General features: G+C 38.6%; 3 protein-coding genes across 7 annotated transcripts; 1 reads left to right on the top strand and 2 right to left on the bottom strand.

The window, feature by feature from the left end:
• Nucleotides 1-44: 44 nt before the first annotated feature.
• slc25a40 (solute carrier family 25 member 40) lies at nt 45-3,543 on the bottom strand. 2 transcript variants are annotated; one of them, XM_057340434.1, is made up of 11 exons: nt 3,249-3,543; nt 3,034-3,141; nt 2,767-2,826; nt 2,573-2,679; nt 2,384-2,451; nt 2,161-2,285; nt 1,884-2,057; nt 1,688-1,794; nt 1,234-1,315; nt 1,044-1,124; nt 45-698 (listed from the first exon to the last, which is right to left on the bottom strand). In XM_057340434.1, the coding sequence occupies exons 2-11, from the start codon at nt 3,131-3,133 to the stop codon at nt 514-516; spliced, it is 1,089 nt and encodes a 362-aa protein (XP_057196417.1). In that variant the 5' UTR covers nt 3,134-3,141; nt 3,249-3,543; the 3' UTR covers nt 45-513. The 2 variants fall into 2 exon arrangements, with proteins under 2 accessions (XP_057196417.1, XP_057196418.1); XM_057340435.1 differs by having other exon boundaries at nt 534-765.
• Nucleotides 3,544-3,818: 275 nt separating this feature from the next.
• Nucleotides 3,819-9,052, top strand: dbf4 (DBF4 zinc finger). Its single transcript, XM_057340323.1, has 12 exons — nt 3,819-4,081; nt 4,341-4,501; nt 4,976-5,164; nt 5,583-5,633; nt 5,723-5,798; nt 5,997-6,073; nt 6,315-6,360; nt 6,918-6,963; nt 7,051-7,182; nt 7,353-7,473; nt 7,598-7,722; nt 7,901-9,052. The coding sequence occupies exons 1-12, from the start codon at nt 4,045-4,047 to the stop codon at nt 8,730-8,732; spliced, it is 1,893 nt and encodes a 630-aa protein (XP_057196306.1). The 5' UTR covers nt 3,819-4,044; the 3' UTR covers nt 8,733-9,052.
• Nucleotides 9,053-11,792: 2,740 nt separating this feature from the next.
• LOC130557432 (uncharacterized) lies at nt 11,793-18,058 on the bottom strand. 4 transcript variants are annotated; one of them, XM_057339152.1, is made up of 13 exons: nt 17,361-18,058; nt 17,082-17,235; nt 15,663-15,903; nt 15,235-15,514; nt 14,691-14,945; nt 14,338-14,524; nt 13,982-14,224; nt 13,712-13,883; nt 13,356-13,501; nt 12,933-13,125; nt 12,671-12,775; nt 12,355-12,455; nt 11,793-12,160 (listed from the first exon to the last, which is right to left on the bottom strand). In XM_057339152.1, exons 1-10 carry the CDS (start codon nt 17,703-17,705, stop codon nt 13,016-13,018), a joined length of 2,133 nt encoding a protein of 710 aa, XP_057195135.1. In that variant the 5' UTR covers nt 17,706-18,058; the 3' UTR covers nt 11,793-12,160; nt 12,355-12,455; nt 12,671-12,775; nt 12,933-13,015. The 4 variants fall into 4 exon arrangements, with proteins under 4 accessions (XP_057195135.1, XP_057195136.1, XP_057195134.1 ...); XM_057339153.1 differs by having other exon boundaries at nt 12,426-12,455; XM_057339151.1 differs by having other exon boundaries at nt 11,793-12,455.
• Between the last annotated feature and the right edge of the window lie 782 nt (nt 18,059-18,840).

Raw genomic sequence — 18,840 nt, 5'->3', positions numbered from 1 at the left:
ACATAATAAGATGTTTAGATACATAAGAAATCAAACATCCAATCAGTTAATGGGCTTTTACATAACAGCGTTACCCGAGTTTCAGGGCTTTTGGCACCATTAACACACACTGTCCTTATTTATTAACAAAAACAAACAAATAATGAGATTACTAAACGGCAGACTACAGAGAATAAAAAATCATATACAAAAACTATTAAATCAATTACATTAATAAACATGACATCTAATGGTATCCAAATTGTTTGTGTAACGATTAAAAATTCCATAAATAATGAAAAACGAAAAAAAGTATCAATAAATAAAAACATTAATATTAAAGATTAAATCTGATCTGATTTTTAATCACAATATAATTTATGTAATTAAAAAAATCTAAAATGTCTGCCATGTGTTCCTTCTTGACTCTTTTGAATATATGTTCACTAGAGAAAGGCAGTTTATTTCACAGCTTGACATGATGGGGAAAAGGTGTGATAACCTGTTATTAATTCCTCTTGTTTTTAAAGAAATCTATCTGACGAAGCGTTCAGTGATTTGCTGCAGAGCTGTTGTCTCAGGTGTGTGATGGATGAGGTGCTGGGCGGCAGTCCGGTCTTTCTCCAGGTTACGTCTGCGAAACAAAGCTTTTCCAAACTCATATGTGCTAATCATTATAGCACACGCAGGTGCCACTTTTATCAGCCTGGGCATAAAACCTGATGATAAGATGAGAGCGAGTCAGTGCTGTTCCACTGAGACATCTAGTGGTAGTTGTTATTAGGGCTGCACAATATTAAAGAAAAACGAAAGCATCACTATTTGCATCTGCATCAACCTAAAACTTCGACTACACATAACTTTTTATATTAAATGTACTAAAATCATTTGGTTATTGCAAGCCACTGCGATATGAATATTGCAATATGCACATTTGTGATATTTTGATCATTTTAATTCATTTTGCAGCCCTAATTGTTATAGTTACTTGTCTAGTTAAAACATTTTATTTTTGTTAATACAGTTGAAATGATAGTGGGAGAAATTTAATACAGTACATCTACCTGCAAACAGTCCAGAAAAGCCATTCTCTGCCACTATCCGCTTCATCACATTGTATGTGCTGGATGAGACTTGTGTGGACACTGCAAAGAAAACACACGGTTCCCACATTTGGACCAATGAATTTCAATTACTTTTCCATGATTTTTCCAGTCATTCATGATTACTTGTAACTTGAATTTTGATACTCACAATTCGTTGCCTGCAATTCACCAAGTTCCACTTGCCGCCTCGTCTTCACCACATCAAACGGCAACGTGACTATCGCTGCAATCTAATACAATAAGAAAGTACTTAGGCGGATGTGTTTGTGTAACTCACAAGTTCATCTTAATGATGGAAAAATAAAAAAGGAAAAAGTTATTTGTATATTTATACAGTGTAATGTGTATATTGTCAGATATGTCAAATTCTTGCCCATGTACAGTATATGCAAGGTATATACTTCAAAACTCATAAATGTGTTTTCATTTAAAGCCACAGACTAGTTTGAAACCTGACCGCATGATTTGTTTTGAGTAAGAAGGTCTATTAGGTGGGATGCATCAGAATGCAAACAGCATTTCACTAAACTGGACCTATTTTTGCTCCAACAGATGTTAATAACACCTATAAATAATTCCCACGAGACATCACACAGACTCACTGATCCAGACACCGCTCCGGCTGTGAATGTGATAGCAAAGGTTGGATTTGAGCTGAAGTAATCACACAGCCAGGATTTCCCCTTCTCATAGTTATACCAGTACATCGCTGATGAGAAAAACCAAACACACACAAGGGTTCATATGTAGTCTTAATTTAACCGGCGCAGGCTATGTGTCTATTATTGTGCGAATCACCTGAGAAGGGGACGTCTCGAAGCAGCATGGGACCCCAGCCTCTCCACAGAGACCGCAAGCCCTCGCTGTGCACCGATGACCTGATCACAGTACTCAGCTGTCGGTACGACTGTTTCTCAGACTGAAGCTTTGTGCGGATCAGCTCCAGGGGGCTTATTACTGTGACCGAGCCCACTGACACACACACAAAACTCAGGTAAAGCTGAGCACGCTTTGATACCGTAGGTAAGAATGTGGTGGAAAGGTCAAACACTTAATCAATCTGGTTTAACAGTACCTCTTGCGAAAGCACCGGCCAGTAGTGGAGCCGTGTCAGATCTGTCTCCCATCCTGACCTTGAGAGCAGTGCAGAGCTGATCATAAGATGTAAAATAGATCACAGTCGCAGGCACTGCCATCACCCTACAAAAAAAACACTTCAATGTTCTCGCAGTAAAGGTCAGCTGTGTCCAGATAGCAGTAAACATCCTCAGGGTGTTGAAATGAAGCTGAACACTTACAGCGTTGGTGGAAGGCCACTCCACAGAGACCTGATTCCCTCCCTGCGTATGATCTTAATAAAGGCATCCTAGGACAGAAAATGTTAAAAATGTAACTCTGCAACGCTTCAGTCTGTAAGGTAACGACATGTAACAGTCCTTGAAGATGATCATTTTATCCTTAAAATTGCTTTGAATGGTTTGTCTTACCAGGGTGCCGTTGAAATGACCGGGTGCTTTGTACCACGCTTTACCATTTCCATTCTCACAGACGCATATATGATCCATCAAGCCATTACAGTACACAAAACATTTACCTGTCGGTCAGAAGAATAAACAAACAAATAAATAAATAAGGTTTTCAACCACATCAAAGTCTGATACAGAGACAATCACATGTTTACCTTTGGGAAAAGGATTCTTCTGAGCCTGCAGTCTGATCTTCACAACATCAAGAGGCGTCACTGTGAATAAAATTGAATATTATTATGTTCTTGGGTTTTATACTCAGCCTGATATAAACATATATTTAACTGCATATTTTATGAAATTCAGATCTGTAATCAAAAACAAGCCTGTTTAACATACATCCAGCATCCAGTAACAGCAATGGTCTTTGTTATTTGTTTAAAATATAAACAGTTCATTGTCATCTGAGTCCATCACCCTACCAAACAGTGAAGTAATAATTGCCCCAGAGCAGGACGCCACCATCTGCTGGAAGGCTGTAAGGCCCTCTGTGGCTACTAGAGAACTTTTCTGAGAGACCATTTCAACACCTGTAATGTATTTAAAGTTCAGATCATTAAGTACTTCCTTGTTTTTAGAAGTTCCATTAACAAAAGTCACGTGTCAAATATGAACATTATTAAATTGTCTCGCTTACCTTGGACTTTGTTTAAAAAAACTCACATGTTCGTTATACATGTAACGTTACAAGAACACTCCCCCGGTTGCATTGACTTTATCAGCTGTCAACTACAACTGCCCCACTACGGAGTTTTTAAAGAACGTCAGCAGCAAATAACGTTACTACCCAAACCCGACGAAACTGGACAATGTCATCGGTGTTATTACTATTAGTAAAATACAAAGTTAAAAACAAATTGACATGAATCGCCTAGAGTTTCATGCTGCTACGCTACTGTGCGCCATTGCGCTTACACAACACATGACGTGCGTGGTGCCTGCTAATTCACAGCAGCACATTCGTTACTGCTTTGCTTTTAAATTTCGTCATTCGACACAATGGAATGTTTACGGTCATGAAACTGTGTCGAAGTCTTATGCCCTATTAATATAAGTTTTAAATTGTGTATCCTGAATAAAAGCCTATAATCGTCATATGAGAATGATTATTACTCAATGTTTAACATTTTAAAAGATCTGTTTTAATAAACTTACGTCGAAAATATGTCGAATCTACCTCTGTGAATTGCTAGGATGACTTCAGGTTTTATGGTGAAGCGGGAAAATAAAAAGAGCTCGCGTCGAGTGTTTGTTATGAAGATATTTATAAACACGGATAAGCAACATAACATCTAAAACGCTGTTTTTTGTTTTTATCCTAAATGTTTTAAACTAACCAACACTTTCGAGTAATGGTGCTTCGTGTTGAAGGTATAACTGGCTGGTTAGGCTGGGCTTAGGGCTGTAACCGTTAGGACTTTAAACTTTACATTATGAAGCACGAATCATTCTCCAGATGTGTGGATCGAGGTAATGTATTTGTTACGTTGTGTCTATTTTTCGTATCATTGTGTATCACACTAACACAAATATTATGGCAATGCTATCCTTTTTGACATGTATTCTTTAAAAGTACTTTGGACTACCATTTAAATACATGAGTACAGTAATTATCTAAAACTATGGTGTAGCTTAAAGTACTGTAGTATAAGTCCATTTTGAAATATGCATGTTTCTGCTTATGTATTTGATTGGTATAAATTGATTTAGATGTTGTTGGTCTTAACAGATTCAAAACTGGAACAAAATGTTGCATCATCTAAAAGCAACGTAAAACCAACATGTGATGTTCTCCAAAACAAACCCTTCAAAGGAAGAATATTTTACATTGATTTGCCATGGAATAAGAGGACACAAACCTTAGAAAATGACATTAAAAGTCTTGGTGGGGTAAGCCAGATGTCAATTATTTTCCTTTTGAAAGAGAATAAAATGCAATTGTTTACTAGCACCAAGGGAGTTTATAAACAAAGCTACTAGTTGAAAGCTTTAGAATGCATACAATGCAGTCATTGCCATTGACCATTTAAAAGGCTGCAAAACTTGCTTTTTATTTCTTTAAAGAATGTTTTAGTCAAATTAATCCATTTAATCAATACAGTTTATAATATTAATGGGAACATTAAACAATTTGAAGACGAGTATGAAAATGTTGTGTTTTCCTGTATTTGGTCCTGCTATTCTTTTGTGATGGGTAAACTTTTTTTATAGCTCCATTCAAATCACAGATGTTGGTTGGATTGTATTGGATACAATTGTATTGGATGGTTTGATACTTTAGCTCCGTATTCTATACTGTATATTCTGCTTCACTCCAATTTATTAAAATTCCACATAACTTTTCTCATCTGTTTTGTTTATCAGACCGTGGAGAGGTTCTTCAGTAAGGAGATTAAGTATCTTGTGTCCAGCAAGCCAGAGGCTCGATATGCCCAGCGTCTGCTTCCGGACTCTCCAGCACCCAGCCCAGATTCAGGGGTCAGCTCTCCTCATCCCAGCAGCAAGAGGGACAGCCACGTACACAGGGGCAGCTCACAGGGACCCACAGATACGGTTAGCGATGACACTTTTGCTCCGTTTGTCATCACTTGCAATTGCTAAAGTTCTGATTATTCTTTTAGAAGAGTAATTAAAAGTATAGTAGTTTCCTCATCTGGGGGGGTGTAAATTTCACTCTCCTAAACGGGGTATATCATAGCTGCAGTAACATTTTGTCCATTTTTGTGTTACAAATGTTTGACACTTGCAGTGAAGAAGGAACATTAGGGTTCAAACGAGAGTTTCAATGCTTGCATATGTTTTGTATAATGTACTTTATCATCTACTGTATATGTAGCGTACTGTTTTTAATTTGTCATTGTTCTTTAAAAAATCCTTTAATGTTTCGAATATTTTAATTGACATGTAATTTTTACGCTACATTTTCCTGTTGGATTATTAGAAATGTTTCATTTGTGTTCGCATTTTTCAGGTGACTGTAAGTCGAGGAAAATCACTTGTGGAGAGGGTAGTTAAGGAACAAGTGAGTTGGTCTTTGTTTTGTTAATTCTCTTTTTTTGTTTGTAGATTAACTCTGTGAACAAGTGAGTAAATTGTGAGTTTTTGGTTCAGTCTCAGGAACGTATTCAGATGAATGGAATCTTGGCCAATGCTTTGGAATGGGGGATCAAAGTCCTGCATGTTGATGGTATCATCAACACCTTTGTCATTAACATTGTCACCATTAATGCTTGCATTGTTAGTCAAATTAGGTGCTTGTTACCCAGAGAAATCAATAATGGCTAAAAGGCAGAGTATGTAATTCATGGTGTTTTACATATTTGAACTGCGATTTGCGTTTTCTGCAAGCTTAAGGGTTGAGGTTAATATGCTTGGTTCTGTACAGATGTTATTTCATACATTGAAAAGAGGAAGGCAAAAACCATTTCAGCAAAAAAAGTGGAACCAGTCATAAAAGGACCTGTAAGTAATTTATATTATTTTCACATTTTATCCTGAAATATAATTAATGTTGGCATTTTGGGTGGCATTAAAATTTTACCTCATAATTTCTAAGTAGAACATTTGAATGATATTTGTTCGAATTCTACAGAAACCTGAAAAGCTTTTTGTATAATTCTGAGTATGCATATTTCAGACAGGGTTACATAATAGGTCACTTATTCAAGATCTATTCAGTTGTTTATTTGCTCTTTATTTGTAGGCCAAAATCAAACCCCCAGAGAAAACTACATTTCTGAGACACCGTGGTAAGTACGATTGTTTGCAGCATTATTTGTTTATAGGGATGTAACGATTCACTCAGCTCACGATGCGATGCGATTCACGATTCTGATCTCACGATGCGATTTATTCACGATTTACTCACGATTTATTTTTAAAAAATTAGTTGAAACAAATTAGAAATGAACAACTTCCCTTGCATTATTTCTTAAATGCTTTACGTTTCTTTGCATAATAAAATAATTTTTTTATTTTGTTTTATTTCAAATAACAAAAGTAAACTGCGATTTTATAACAAATTAATAATAGAAAAAGTCTCTTTAATATAAACAAACTAATACTGTCTGTGCTTTTCTTGGATTTTTTTGCATTTAAGAAATATCAGCATCCACGTTTAGGTTTGCAGTGAAAAAAGCGGCCCCTGCTGTTCAAAGAATGTATTGCGATTCAGTTCAAGCCTCAACCGAATTGAATCGTCACTCATTATAACCAATTTTCAACCGGCTCACGGTGAATCGTTACATCCCTATTTGTTTATAGTGTAAATCATTATCTCCTCCTGAAATTTTACTTCTATTTTCAGCTGGAAGAATTAGTCGACCGTTTGTGAAAGTGGAAGATTCAAGCAGGTATTTACTTTGTTGTGATTCAATTAAATGTGTCATGAACCAGTCTGTGTTTTAGATTGATAACAGTCTAATTTTTCTTTTTTTCAGACATTATCGACCCATCTACCTCCCTATGACCAACATGCCTACATGCAACCTGCAATCTGCTCCACCATGCAGTCCCTTTCTGATGGAGGAACATGGAAAAGATGATGCAAAGAAGAAACTGAAAGAGGAGAGGTAGAAGGAGAAATAGTAACGTTTTTAGTTAGGGGTAGCATTGACCATGAGCCATATTCAAATTTGTGGTGTCTGATATTTAAATGCACGTAGTAATATGTGCCGTGGTGTGAGTTTTCAATGCTTTTGTGTGTGTTTGTGTGTGAATGAAAATGTTTGTTTTGGGGAAGGTCTGGTGGTGACTGTGGAGCTAGAGGAAAGAAAGATAGACGAAGAGGACACGATGGGAGAGAGAAAAGGAAAGGAGGATACTGCGAGTGCTGTGAGGTCAAATTCGACAACCTAAAGGCGGTACGTGACTTAAATCAAAGTGTAAAAAGTATTGGTTGTGGTCTCCATGCAACAGATAATTGACAGTTTGAGCTGAAACTGGGATGTTAACATCTGTATTCATGTGTGATATTCTGACCCCCAGCACCTAGATGGCGCACAACATCAGGCTTTCTCTAAGAGCGAGGAGTATGCGGTTGTGGATCGTGTCATCGCGGGACTCACCTGTGATCTCATTGACATCAGCACAGTGAGCACACACTCTAAAAGGTACAGACACGGGTCATTATTTTCAAGAATTCGACAGATGTTTACATTTACAACTGTGCTTTTAGAAGATGATTTTATCCAAAACATCATTGAAGGTTCTATACATTTGTTTAGTGTTTCAGTTAAACCCTCGACCTTGGTATTTAGGTGTTGTTCTGTCAATGTGTATCTTCTGTAGGGTGAAATGCAGTGTATCCACCCCCCTTCTGCATGCAGCAACCATACGTGTGGTGAAGGAAGATATTGGAGCTCTGGTTGGTGATGAGAAGCCAAAAAGCGAGGGCTTTTTACGTTTGGGCTCTACAGCCAAACAATCTCTGTCAGACCAAACCAGAGAAAAATCTCTACTTGTTCGTAAACGCAGCAGGGGCCAATATGATTTCCCCTGGAGCAACAGGGACAGCTTATTGGACCCGTCTGATCCGGAGAAATCCCAATCCAAGCGTGGATCTTTTGAGTGGGAATTCCGCTCGCAGTCTGTTGTACGGACATATGAGCGTAGATCTTTACTCAGCGGAGAGAAGAACTGCGCCTCCTATACACTTGAATATAGGACAGACCATGACATGAACCCAGGTCAACACTTCAGTGATGGAAATGTAGAATCTATACCAGGAAGGGAGTGCTTCAGGACTAACTTCAGTGACGTGTACACAAACAGCGTGCTGGAAAATCGGGCTGAAAATTCAACTTTTTGGCCTCTAGCCACAGCCAGTACAGAACCTGAACCAGACCTGGACAGCCCCTGTAGTTCCCTGCTGCGTAAGGTTCGAAATGTCAGACCAAGGAGAAAGGAAAGACCAAACCTACGCATCCAGTCCAGTAAAGAGAGAGTATCTTTGAGCTCTCTGTCACCCGTTAGAGTTGTACAGCAGCGTGAGAATACATCTGTGTGTGCCCTGGACCTGTGGCAGCTATTCCAGTCCAGTGACGACATGGATGAAGACTTTAAAGGTTTTTCAGATCAAAAACCAGATGGGATGGGTATAAACGGAACAGGTAAAAACTAGAGGGAGCACAAATTGAAGTATGCAAAGAGCACGTAGAGTGAAGAACATCTAAGTGTCTCCTAAAAGTTAGGAATACACCAGTTAATATATATATTCATAGATTTGTTTTCTTTAATCAGTAGGATGAAAAATCAGCCTCTTAACCATACCGGCTTTAAAAGAAACTCTTTATTATAAACTGGAAAAAGCATGCTTGATAATACCTACTGATTAAAAAACACACATTGTTTGCTAATTGCATTTTTACATTTATATTGTGTATGTAACTGAATCACATAATGGCATGAAGCTTATATGATTTTCTGGCTTCTGTAATAAATTGCAAGTATTTTTTAGCATTGTTTGAATGTTTTTTTTGGCTATGATGCATGGTAAAAAAAAGTACCAGGGTCTCTAACACATTATAATATGCGTTTGTGTTATATGCTTGGCTTATACCAAGAATTCCCTTCTATTCATAACATCTATATAGGTTGACAAACGTTCTATGGGTATGCATTAACTTTCAGTAAATGTACACCTATGAAGGTGTTCCAGGTCTGCCGACCGCATTAATAGCCCGGCATAGTCCGAGCGAATTGCGTTTTCATTCTGCGTTTGGGGGCAAAACGAAGCTCGAAAATGCTAAGAGACGTTATACTGTTTTCGAACATTCCAACGTCATCAGGAGATCATTACAGCATGACTACCTGAAGAACAATGACATGAATGGATGTCTATGGCCTTGATACTAATTTTTTAAAAAGGCACAAAGAGACCCTTCTACAGCCCATTGCATATTTGATTAATCAGTCCTTAAGACAATCCATTGTGCCATCAGCATGGAAGATGGCCCTGGTCACACCCATTTTTAAATCAGGTGAAAGATCAGATACTGTATGGCCAATTATCAGCCAATCAGTATTTTGCCTGTTGTTTCTAAAGTAGTCGAAAAATGGGTGGCTAAATTACTGATCCAACATCTTAATAAAAGCAATAATTAATTTCACCCTATGCAATTTGGGTTCAGGGCCCATCACTCAACAGAAACAGCTAACTGCTTGTTTTTGGAAAAAGTTAAAGGCTGCTTAGATAAGAGTTCTTATGTTGGTCCTGTCTTTCTAAACCTAAAGCGAGCTTTTGATGCTGTTAATCACAACGTTCTTTTATCTAAATTAACATATTTTAATTTCTCTGAACAAGCTCTCAACTGGATAAAATCATACCTGTCCAGTAGAAAGCAGCGTGTTCATATTAATGATTCAAAGTCCCCATTCTGTGAATGTCCAGTAGGGGTCCCCCAAGGCTCCATACTTGGTCCAATCCTGTTTACATTGTATATAAATGATCTGCCAGAGGCATGTAAAAATGTTGGTGTTCAGATGTATGCAGATGATGCTGTAATCTTTACATACAGTATGCTAAGAACTACCAAGAGATAGCATCCACACTTACATCTGCACTGGCTCACATTGATGACTGGCTTACTAAATCATCTCTCTATCTAAACACCAAAAAAACAGTCTGTATGGCGTTTACAATATATGAAGGTGTCACATTCTAATGTGTTCCTTAGAGGACAGGAGCTTGATATTGTTAATGATTTCAAGTATCTAGGAGTCACATATGACTCCACCCTAACATTCAAATGTCATGTAAAAAAGGTGGCAAATAAAGTTAAATTCAATTTACAGAATTCTAAACAAGTTAGACCATTTCTTGACACCAAAGCTGCCAAGTTCTTACATACTATGATCTTTTCACATATCGAGTATTGTTTTATAAATTGGTCATTAACTAGCACAACTACTCTTAAAAGAATCTAATCTCTATTTAAGAAAGCCATAAAAACTTTTGATAAAAAGACGTTGTCATTCCACCATTGCGATATCTTAGAGAGACATACATTTTTAAGCTTTGACAATTTCAAACGTCTCAAGTATGCTTGTTTGGTATAAAAAGTGTTACATAATCTTGCCCCCCCTCTGCTGCATGGCTTTTTCCAAAGACTTGAAAGCGGAGGTAGTACACGGGCCTCTGTAAACGGGGAATGTGTGATACCATTTAGGCGTACCACTTTTGGACGAAACGCATTGTCAATAATAGGCGGTAAAATCTGGAACAGTTTGCAAACTCACTTTTAAAACTCACTTAAAACAGTGGCTTCTAGAAAACCAGAGATGCATTCATTTTTAACTATCACACAATGTCTTTTCCATCATGTATTTTTGTTTCATTTTGTTTGAGTTTAAATGAAGTTAGTAAGGTTAGCTTAATTGGAATTATACAGCCATACATGTTTGAGCCTCCAGAGCCAGAATCCAATTCAGAGGACATTAACCAGCTACAGGAGAATCAACCTCATCCCTCTCGGTCTGCAACAGAATGGTATTTTTTTTCTTCCTTTCATGCAAGTTAGCAATGTGAAACTAGCATCGGCTTTGCGAAATAAAGTTAGGTTATCAATAAATGATTGTTAAAATAAAATTGATAACTCAAATGGATGTCAATACCTTAAGTCACACTGTGAATTAAACTGTAGGTGTAACTGTTAACTGTGGTGAATGCAGGACAATGCCCACAGAAGTTGAGAACGTCTGTTGCAAAGACCTTAATGCTGTATGTAAAGATAAACATGTATTTTCCGCAATGATCATTAAAAGTATGGATACACAGCTAGTAGAGTATTAGATCTTTAGCACTAAAACACTTTATAACACGTACTCCAACAAGTTCAGAATAGATGTGGAGAGCTTTCCGGACAGCCACAGTTCGTGACTCTTCATCCAGGCTTTCTGCCTGCCTGCCCTGAACCCTTACTCACAGCAGAATGCCCTAAACATCTACCAGGCAGACCATGGGCCATTGGAGATGAAGGATCTTTGTGTCTGTTGGACAATTAAATGATTTTTATTCATTTGGAAAGTTTTTAAATTACATGTGTTGTTAAAATGTCTTTCAATATATATATATATATATATATAATTTGCTTTTAATAGGCTAACAATGTATAATGATGATGTTGAACTAATAGTAAACAGCTTGAATTCATATGGTGCTTTCATATATAAAACAAAGATGACCAGCACTCTATAATATAACAATGCATTTACTTTAATAACAACTAGAGGGTGAGGTAGAAACGTACATGTTTAAACACTAAGACATCATCATTAGTGTTTTTTACACCTTTGGTTAAGTGCAGGCATCTTGGTGCTGACAAACCTTAACAATCATACTCAATTAACACCAATTTGGCTAAAGCACTAAGCAGTACATACATAAAGTGGTGTACAAGATCCACAAGTAAATATAATTCAACACACACATAATAGCTTTTGAATATGGACCAATAACTGAGGCATCTGGGTGCATCCCTCATCTTCCTGAGCAACATCCACTGTCTTGTAGGACTCATTCTGCAGCTGTCTTAAAGTGGGCTTCTCACCCTATACAATCAACCAACACATAGATAAGACAGATGATAAAAAGATAACACAAGCATATATTTCACATTATATTTATAGCACCACCAGCATAAGAATTACTACATCACAAGTGTTGTTATACAAAGACAACAGATATTGACAACAACTCCACACTGTCGGTTTTTATTGCAATTATCAGACAGAACACCACCTACCCAAAACAATCCTAGATAAATATCAAATGATTACATGACATTTTGTTGTTATTTTCTCATTACAGTCTTACAGATGTTTTGTTTCCTGGTGCTGGGGATACCTGAAAGCACAAAAGAAAGTTGTCATACCTTCTCGTGTTGTGCTCCGTATTCATCAAGAGTACCCAGATGAAGATAGGAGTACACAGGCTTTAAACCTCCCATTCAAATATTGTGTTGTGCTTAATTATTTATTGATTACTTTTTCAATACATTACACAAAAGTCTTGTACAGCCGTTTTTGAGTAATGACATGTTTGTATATGTCATAACTTACCGTTTTACAAAATGTTGGTGAGGCTGTAGTGCAGGGATGGACTGAGGCAGGAGGTAAGTCGTAGCAACAGAGGCAGGTAGATATGATGTTGGAAGACACTGCCAACTACACATGGGGAAAACACTAGTATCAAATCTGGACAGCAGCATGTCCATATATCATCATACAAAAAATATATAATTGAAAGGTAATGTGTATATATTACCAAAATAACACAATTTTGAGTAAAACCCAGAATAGTACAGTGGAAATGGTGACTTACATATTGGCAGAAAACAGATGATTTATTAGGAAGGGGATAGTGGGGTAGAATCATCAGGCGTTTGATTTCTCAGGTCGCACATACTATGACCACAGGAATCCAGGAACAGCCACTGCTTTAATCTCAGCCACAAAGGGTGCAGGGTCATGGATGATCTTGTTAAAGAGGAGATCTGTAAGCTCAGTCACATATTCTAAAACACAGGAGAGAGCATATTACAAGTAGTCCTTCATATGGTCTCAACTGTTGCCAAACTGTTACCAAAGTAACTACAATACAAATGGTATGTTTATTGCTTGTTTAAAATTTTGTCAGAGTGGCAAATATGCTACGCATTATAACACATTTAGGCAGAGGGGCAAACACGTAAATGCAGAATCATGCATATATTACTATGGAGATACCGACAGAGAATTAACTAACCAGTAGTGTATTTGGTTTTCACCATGGACACATGTTCCCCTCTCTTGGCCTTGGGAAATTTAATTTGGAACTGCAGTTCTCCTGCTGCAGTACTCGCTTGGGTACGGCCATGATTTTCATTAAAATGCAATGCGGCCAAGTAAAGTCTGAAATGAGAATTTGGGATGGGATTACTCCAACAGTTACACCATGGCCACACTGCCCCTCTCTCTACCTGTGTGGCTGATCTAATCTGTTAACATGGGCACCAAAATGGCCCGATGCACACACGCTGCCCATGTATAGTGTAGCTCAGATAGTGGTAAAAGACTGTTAGTACACAGTATTGACAACATGATTATTTCTATACTGTTTACCTGCAGAGCATCCCCAAGTATGAGAAGACCACGTTTTTAGGTGCGAACCGCAGAATCACGCTGTGGAAACCCTCCAAGGAAGATGTTTGGTAGAGAGGGCTCAGCTTTTTCACATCACCAAGAACACGCTTGTTCATTAGCACCTTCTCCAGCTTGTAGGTGGCCTTTGTTGCTAAAAGGAGATGGGGAATAACAAATACATAAAAGTTGATGAAAGTATATTACAGGATTCTAATTACATTACATAATTGCTTTAGAAAAGTGTCGCACCGGGCTTCAGCCACTTGTATTTGTCAGCGGAAGGAGGGTGGAGGCACTTGGGGAATAGTGGATTTTCATGGACATGCACATTCTGGATGTGGTTGAGAAGAGAAGTCCATTTTGCCACCGTTTCCTCTCCACTGGATGAACCGCCTGCTGACCAGTAGAGGTGATTTTTGATGCTCTTTAGCCACATTTTGATCTTTTTGCAGTCCTTCTCCTTGGAGATGGCATCAACCTTCTTGGTGAGTGCTGAAAACAGTTTAAAAAGATGTACTATATTTGTTGTACCGTGAGTGTTAATGTAGCACAGGATCAGCTGTGCTACAAATAATTAACAAACTACATTTTCAAAACTAGCATACCTTTACATAAATCCCATACATCATAAAAGTGATTAATGTGTGGTTTCTGTTCCCGAAGACACTTTTTAACCTGGGTGTGTCGGTCTGTCAACAGGGATGCTACTTTGACACCAGATCTGTCAAGAAATTCCAGACTCCGGATAAGCCCTTCCTTTTCCATATGGACACTGCTTCCCACCTCGTTGCTCTGTGGATCATATCCAGACATTACATTTCATTAAGTACAGACTTCAAAACTGTAAATTGAATTGCTCAAAATGTCCCAAAAGTTTCTCTGGCAAAAACCAGATCTGCCTACTTGGTGGAGGTCCGGCTCTCCTGAGCGCATTTTCTAGTTTTTATAATCAATTTACCTGTACAAGCTGGATATCAACAATTTTGTTTGTGCTGAGATCCATCATGGAGTATGAGCCATATTTTGCACAATGGCCTGGACTGTCGGCTCTCATATCACCACCAAGAGATACATTTTGTTTCTGTTTTAGTCCCTCCAGCAGGTTGGTCTGATGTGATCGCCATTTATGCAGCACAGAAGGCAGAATGTAGTTATGCACATGATTTCGATGTGTCATTTTGGTGAAGGTTCTCACATGCATTGCATTGAGCACCTGTAAGGTAAAATTAGAAAGTACCTCTGTAACTGTTCATAGCATGTACTACATGCCACTGACCACGTTTACATGGACAACAATAATCCGATATTAACACGGTTAAGAATTATGTAGTGTAACATGAAAGGTATATTCTTAAAGCAACTCCTTTAAAGTGTAAACACCTTAATCGTAATATTAGCTTACTCAGAATAAGGCAAATAATTCGATCACTGACATCCATGTAAACGTGGTCACTGTCGGAAGAACAAGAAACTTTTTAGATGATGTCATTATTTCTACAAACCTTGTTAGTCTGGAGGAAAGAAGAGCCTGTGTAGTAGACAGCGGCTGATAGGTGCAGATTCCCTGCTGGAGTGCTGCCTAGAAGTGGTTGACTCTTCCACTCTCTGGTGAATAAACAACTCTGGTGGAGGCACTTCTGGGTCACAGAAAGGAAGGTTCCTTTTATAAATGTGACTGCCTTGCAGACTCTTGAGCAGGTGGGGCAGATTTTAAAAAGCTCAAGCAGGCGGTCCTCATATACCAAGTATTTCACCATGTCCTGAGATGTCTTGGTTGAAGCTCTGTTGACAAAGAAAATCAAACAGAAAAGTGTACAAACTGTTACAACGTGTATTATATCTCATTTCTCTCCGTCATTGTAAAATAACATGGCAATGTCACATCACCATCAAATCAAATAATTTTTCCTATTATGTACAGTTAACTTACTTTTCACTGGTGGTGTCTACCAGTTCAGACATGCTGGGGAGGTAGGTGCAGTCATCGGGATCTGCCATGTTAAAACTGGTTTCAGATTCCTCAAAAGATGGAAACTCCAATAGAGGACGCTTTGGTGGTCTTTCAGGCGATACCGCCTTTCGCTTAAATGGAGTAGAAGAACAGATCGGAAGAAGCTTAGATGTAGAGGTGCCCACAGCAACACTCCTCGTGGCTACCGTAGCTTGAGAACCTGAAAAATATATATTCAAATAAGTATAGTAATAATAGTTATTTATGTATAGTGTTTACATTTGTAAGAGAGGTAGAACTATGTAAATGGAACTATTTTAATTGTGTACATTTTGCACAGAATGTTAGCACTGGGAGTCGATAATGATAACCTTACTTTCTGTGTTCAATTACTAATGAATAGGTTCTTCCCACTACAGTAACATCAGTGTGAGGTGCATTCCATTAGTGTGCTAGGTGTGTTTCCTTTCAACTATGTTGTGCTTACCCATAATCAGTTGCGGCGCTTGGGATGTGCTAAGGGTTCTGAAGCCTGGATGTTTTCAGCCCCAAATGACTTTATTACTATGTATGAATAACTTAGGGGGCGTTAACATTTCGTCTTTTGCATGTGAAAGTTCGTTATTTAGTTGTAGATTAGTGATGGGTCATTCTTGAACGATTCGTTCATTTTGAACGAATCTTTAATGTGACTCGGGAAGAACGAGTCGTCTCGGGGAGTGATTCGTCCAGTCGCGCATGCGCATTGCGCAACATTCTATGGGTCCTGTGACAAAAGAATGAACGACTCGAACCCGAAGACTCGAGAGGTGAACTAATCAATTCTCGAAGCGGTCACGTGATGAACGAAAGAGTCAAACCCGAGGACTTGTCAGATAAGAGGTGTGGTGAGCTAATCATAGACTAAAGACCCAGGTAAACAATAAATTAATCTTTTCTGTTTCTTATAGCATTATAGTTTTGTATTGTTTGTAATGTGATCAACGTTTGCATAAGTAGTAGATGTGTTAGGAAAGTAACATGTAACATTTTAATTATATTTAGCTAAAATGAAAGAAATGAACGATATGACTCGAAAAAAGATTCGTTCATTTTGCTGAACGAGACTCAAAGGTCCGAGTCAGTAAAACGATCCGAACTTCCCATCACTATTGTAGATGCGCGGCAAGCGCGTTCAAATAGACAGCAGCGCGCGTGACCGCGGACACTCATGGTGACGAAAATTACGTCATGCGGGCGGCGCGCGGACAATACTTTTGCTAGCGCGGCTAATGGTAGCTTAGCAACCTGCCTAGAATCTTTACATCAGTACGGTCCGTGAAGAGGAGTCACCGATCGCCACTGCTAACATTATAGACATTAAAAAACACAAACTAAGAACTTGACCTCTCAACATACCTGTAGTGTTTCTGTTGTTTAGTGTTCTTTTAGACAGTTGTGTGGCTACGGTCCTTTTCCCCACAAAGCGGTCTGTCTGACATCCAACTTCTCTGGTGACTTTCTGCATGCTGTCACACTGGCACTCCATCTCTCTTGTTGTTGGAAGGGACGGCTTTGTGCACAGAAAATAGGCTAGTTACGTTAACTATCTAACGAGTCAAACATACAGATGCATATACAGAAAAAATCGCGTTAGTATCTACAATAATTATAACATAACCACACAAGGCAACTTACACTCATTGGTGAGCATGCGCTGCCGACAGTGGCACCAGATTTCGGCGGAAAAGGAGGATGAAGGCAGGGACGGAAGATAGTCGGTTCGGCCGCATTCACCAGTAAGAGCGGACTGTCAGTAAATCCCAGTTGTCTCTGATTCAAGTTAGTAAAATTATCTGGTGTAAAATGATCACTGCAGAGGCGGGTGTTGGTGGTGATCGTCAGCTCTCCATCAAGATGGCTCTTCACAAAATGAATCCACTTGTTTCTCACATTATCGTTTTTAGGAAATTTAAATAACGAGACCGAGCTGTTTTTTATATTGTTGCAACCAGGTAATATGCATTTGCGCAAGGAAGGCATAGCTAGGGCGCAAAATGTAGACTGTTACAGCTGTGTCCCAAATGATACTATGCCCTTAAACTATGCGCTGTGCACTCTACCATGTAGTGTGAGGATTTTAGAAGGGTGGTATCGTCACAAATGGAATACTAAACTGTTTACTGTTTACTAACCGGAAGTATATCGATTCCCAGACGAGCGCAAATGACGTCAATCGCACGGCACAATGCATGTGAATAAAAATCAACTTCTACATTGTACATTTAATGTAGTTTTCATATGTTTTGCCCAGCATTACTTTAGTCATCATCAGAACTGAAGCGTTATCAGTTATCACTCTGCAGGAGAGTTTTACTCGAGCAGCGTCTGATAGCCCCGCCTCCTTTCCGCTACGTAAGTCCGCTGCTTTCCAATTATGGCGTTAATTTAATGACAAATGTCGCGAGCGCATTATTACAAGGCGAGAGCGCATTCTTGTCATACGAGCACGCGAATCTCTCTGCTCGCACGCTGATTTCCTTTGTTCATGCACAATACTGGACGCGCGCTTTCAATTATACGCTGCTCTCTTATGAATTTTCTCTCCTCTCACTCAAAATGCGTGCCGTGCGTCCACGAATCCTTTGGTACTCTTGCTCTTGAGAGGTCCTCTTGCTCTCGAGAGGTCCTCCTGTGTGTTCCAGGCATTATAGGCTGTCAAAAGTAGTCAACCAATCAGGGATAGGCTTCCAAGGCTGGCCAATGAAAACGCGACCTCTTAAATGGCATCTTATTGGTTGAAAGTGACTCGACGTATTCAACGAAGCAAGATGGATCCACCACGTTCTCAGTTAACAATATTAATATATTTGATGCAACATTATTAATCAAATGTATATTAGAAATGAACGGGACATTAGGATGCTTTGTAGGCTACATATAAACATCCTAGTCAGTTTAACTACCATGTTATTCAGACAAATAGGCCAACACCCTCAAGTTCATGTGGTCCTCAAGCATGTCGTACACTAAACATAGTATTGTCAAAATAGTACTAAATTGATTACCGAACAATTTAGATTGATGTCTTAAGTTAGCTTTATTCTAAAATAACATTTACTACAAGTAACGGTACATATCAAAACAATAATAGCAGTAGAGTATGATCCTCCCAAGA

Source organism: Triplophysa rosa, linkage group LG8 (genome assembly GCF_024868665.1).
Source record: "Triplophysa rosa linkage group LG8, Trosa_1v2, whole genome shotgun sequence".
In the NCBI taxonomy this organism is placed as follows: Eukaryota; Metazoa; Chordata; class Actinopteri; order Cypriniformes; family Nemacheilidae; genus Triplophysa; species Triplophysa rosa.
The sequence above is the reverse complement of the archived record's forward strand: the minus strand, read 5'-3'. Positions and strand labels throughout refer to the sequence as shown.

Excerpts from the sequence above, each read along its gene's own strand:
- dbf4 (XM_057340323.1), top strand. The coding sequence starts at position 4,045 with ATGAAGCACGAATCATTCTCCAGATGTGTGGATCGAG. Across the intron at positions 4,082-4,340 it reads CTCCAGATGTGTGGATCGAG|ATTCAAAACTGGAACAAAAT; the intron begins GTAATGTATTTG and ends TGGTCTTAACAG. Across the intron at positions 6,964-7,050 it reads AAAGTGGAAGATTCAAGCAG|ACATTATCGACCCATCTACC; the intron begins GTATTTACTTTG and ends TCTTTTTTTCAG.
- LOC130557432 (XM_057339151.1), bottom strand. The coding sequence starts at position 17,705 with ATGCCTTCCTTGCGCAAATGCATATTACCTGGTTGCAACAATATAAAA. Across the intron at positions 14,225-14,337 it reads TGTATGGGATTTATGTAAAG|CACTCACCAAGAAGGTTGAT; the intron begins GTATGCTAGTTT and ends AACTGTTTTCAG. Across the intron at positions 13,502-13,711 it reads TACTTGGGGATGCTCTGCAG|ACTTTACTTGGCCGCATTGC; the intron begins GTAAACAGTATA and ends TTCTCATTTCAG.
- slc25a40 (XM_057340434.1), bottom strand. The coding sequence starts at position 3,133 with ATGGTCTCTCAGAAAAGTTCTCTAGTAGCCACAGAGGGCCTTACAGCC. Across the intron at positions 2,286-2,383 it reads AGTGGCCTTCCACCAACGCT|GGTGATGGCAGTGCCTGCGA; the intron begins GTAAGTGTTCAG and ends TTTTTTTTGTAG. Across the intron at positions 2,058-2,160 it reads GGCCGGTGCTTTCGCAAGAG|TGGGCTCGGTCACAGTAATA; the intron begins GTACTGTTAAAC and ends TGTGTGTGTCAG.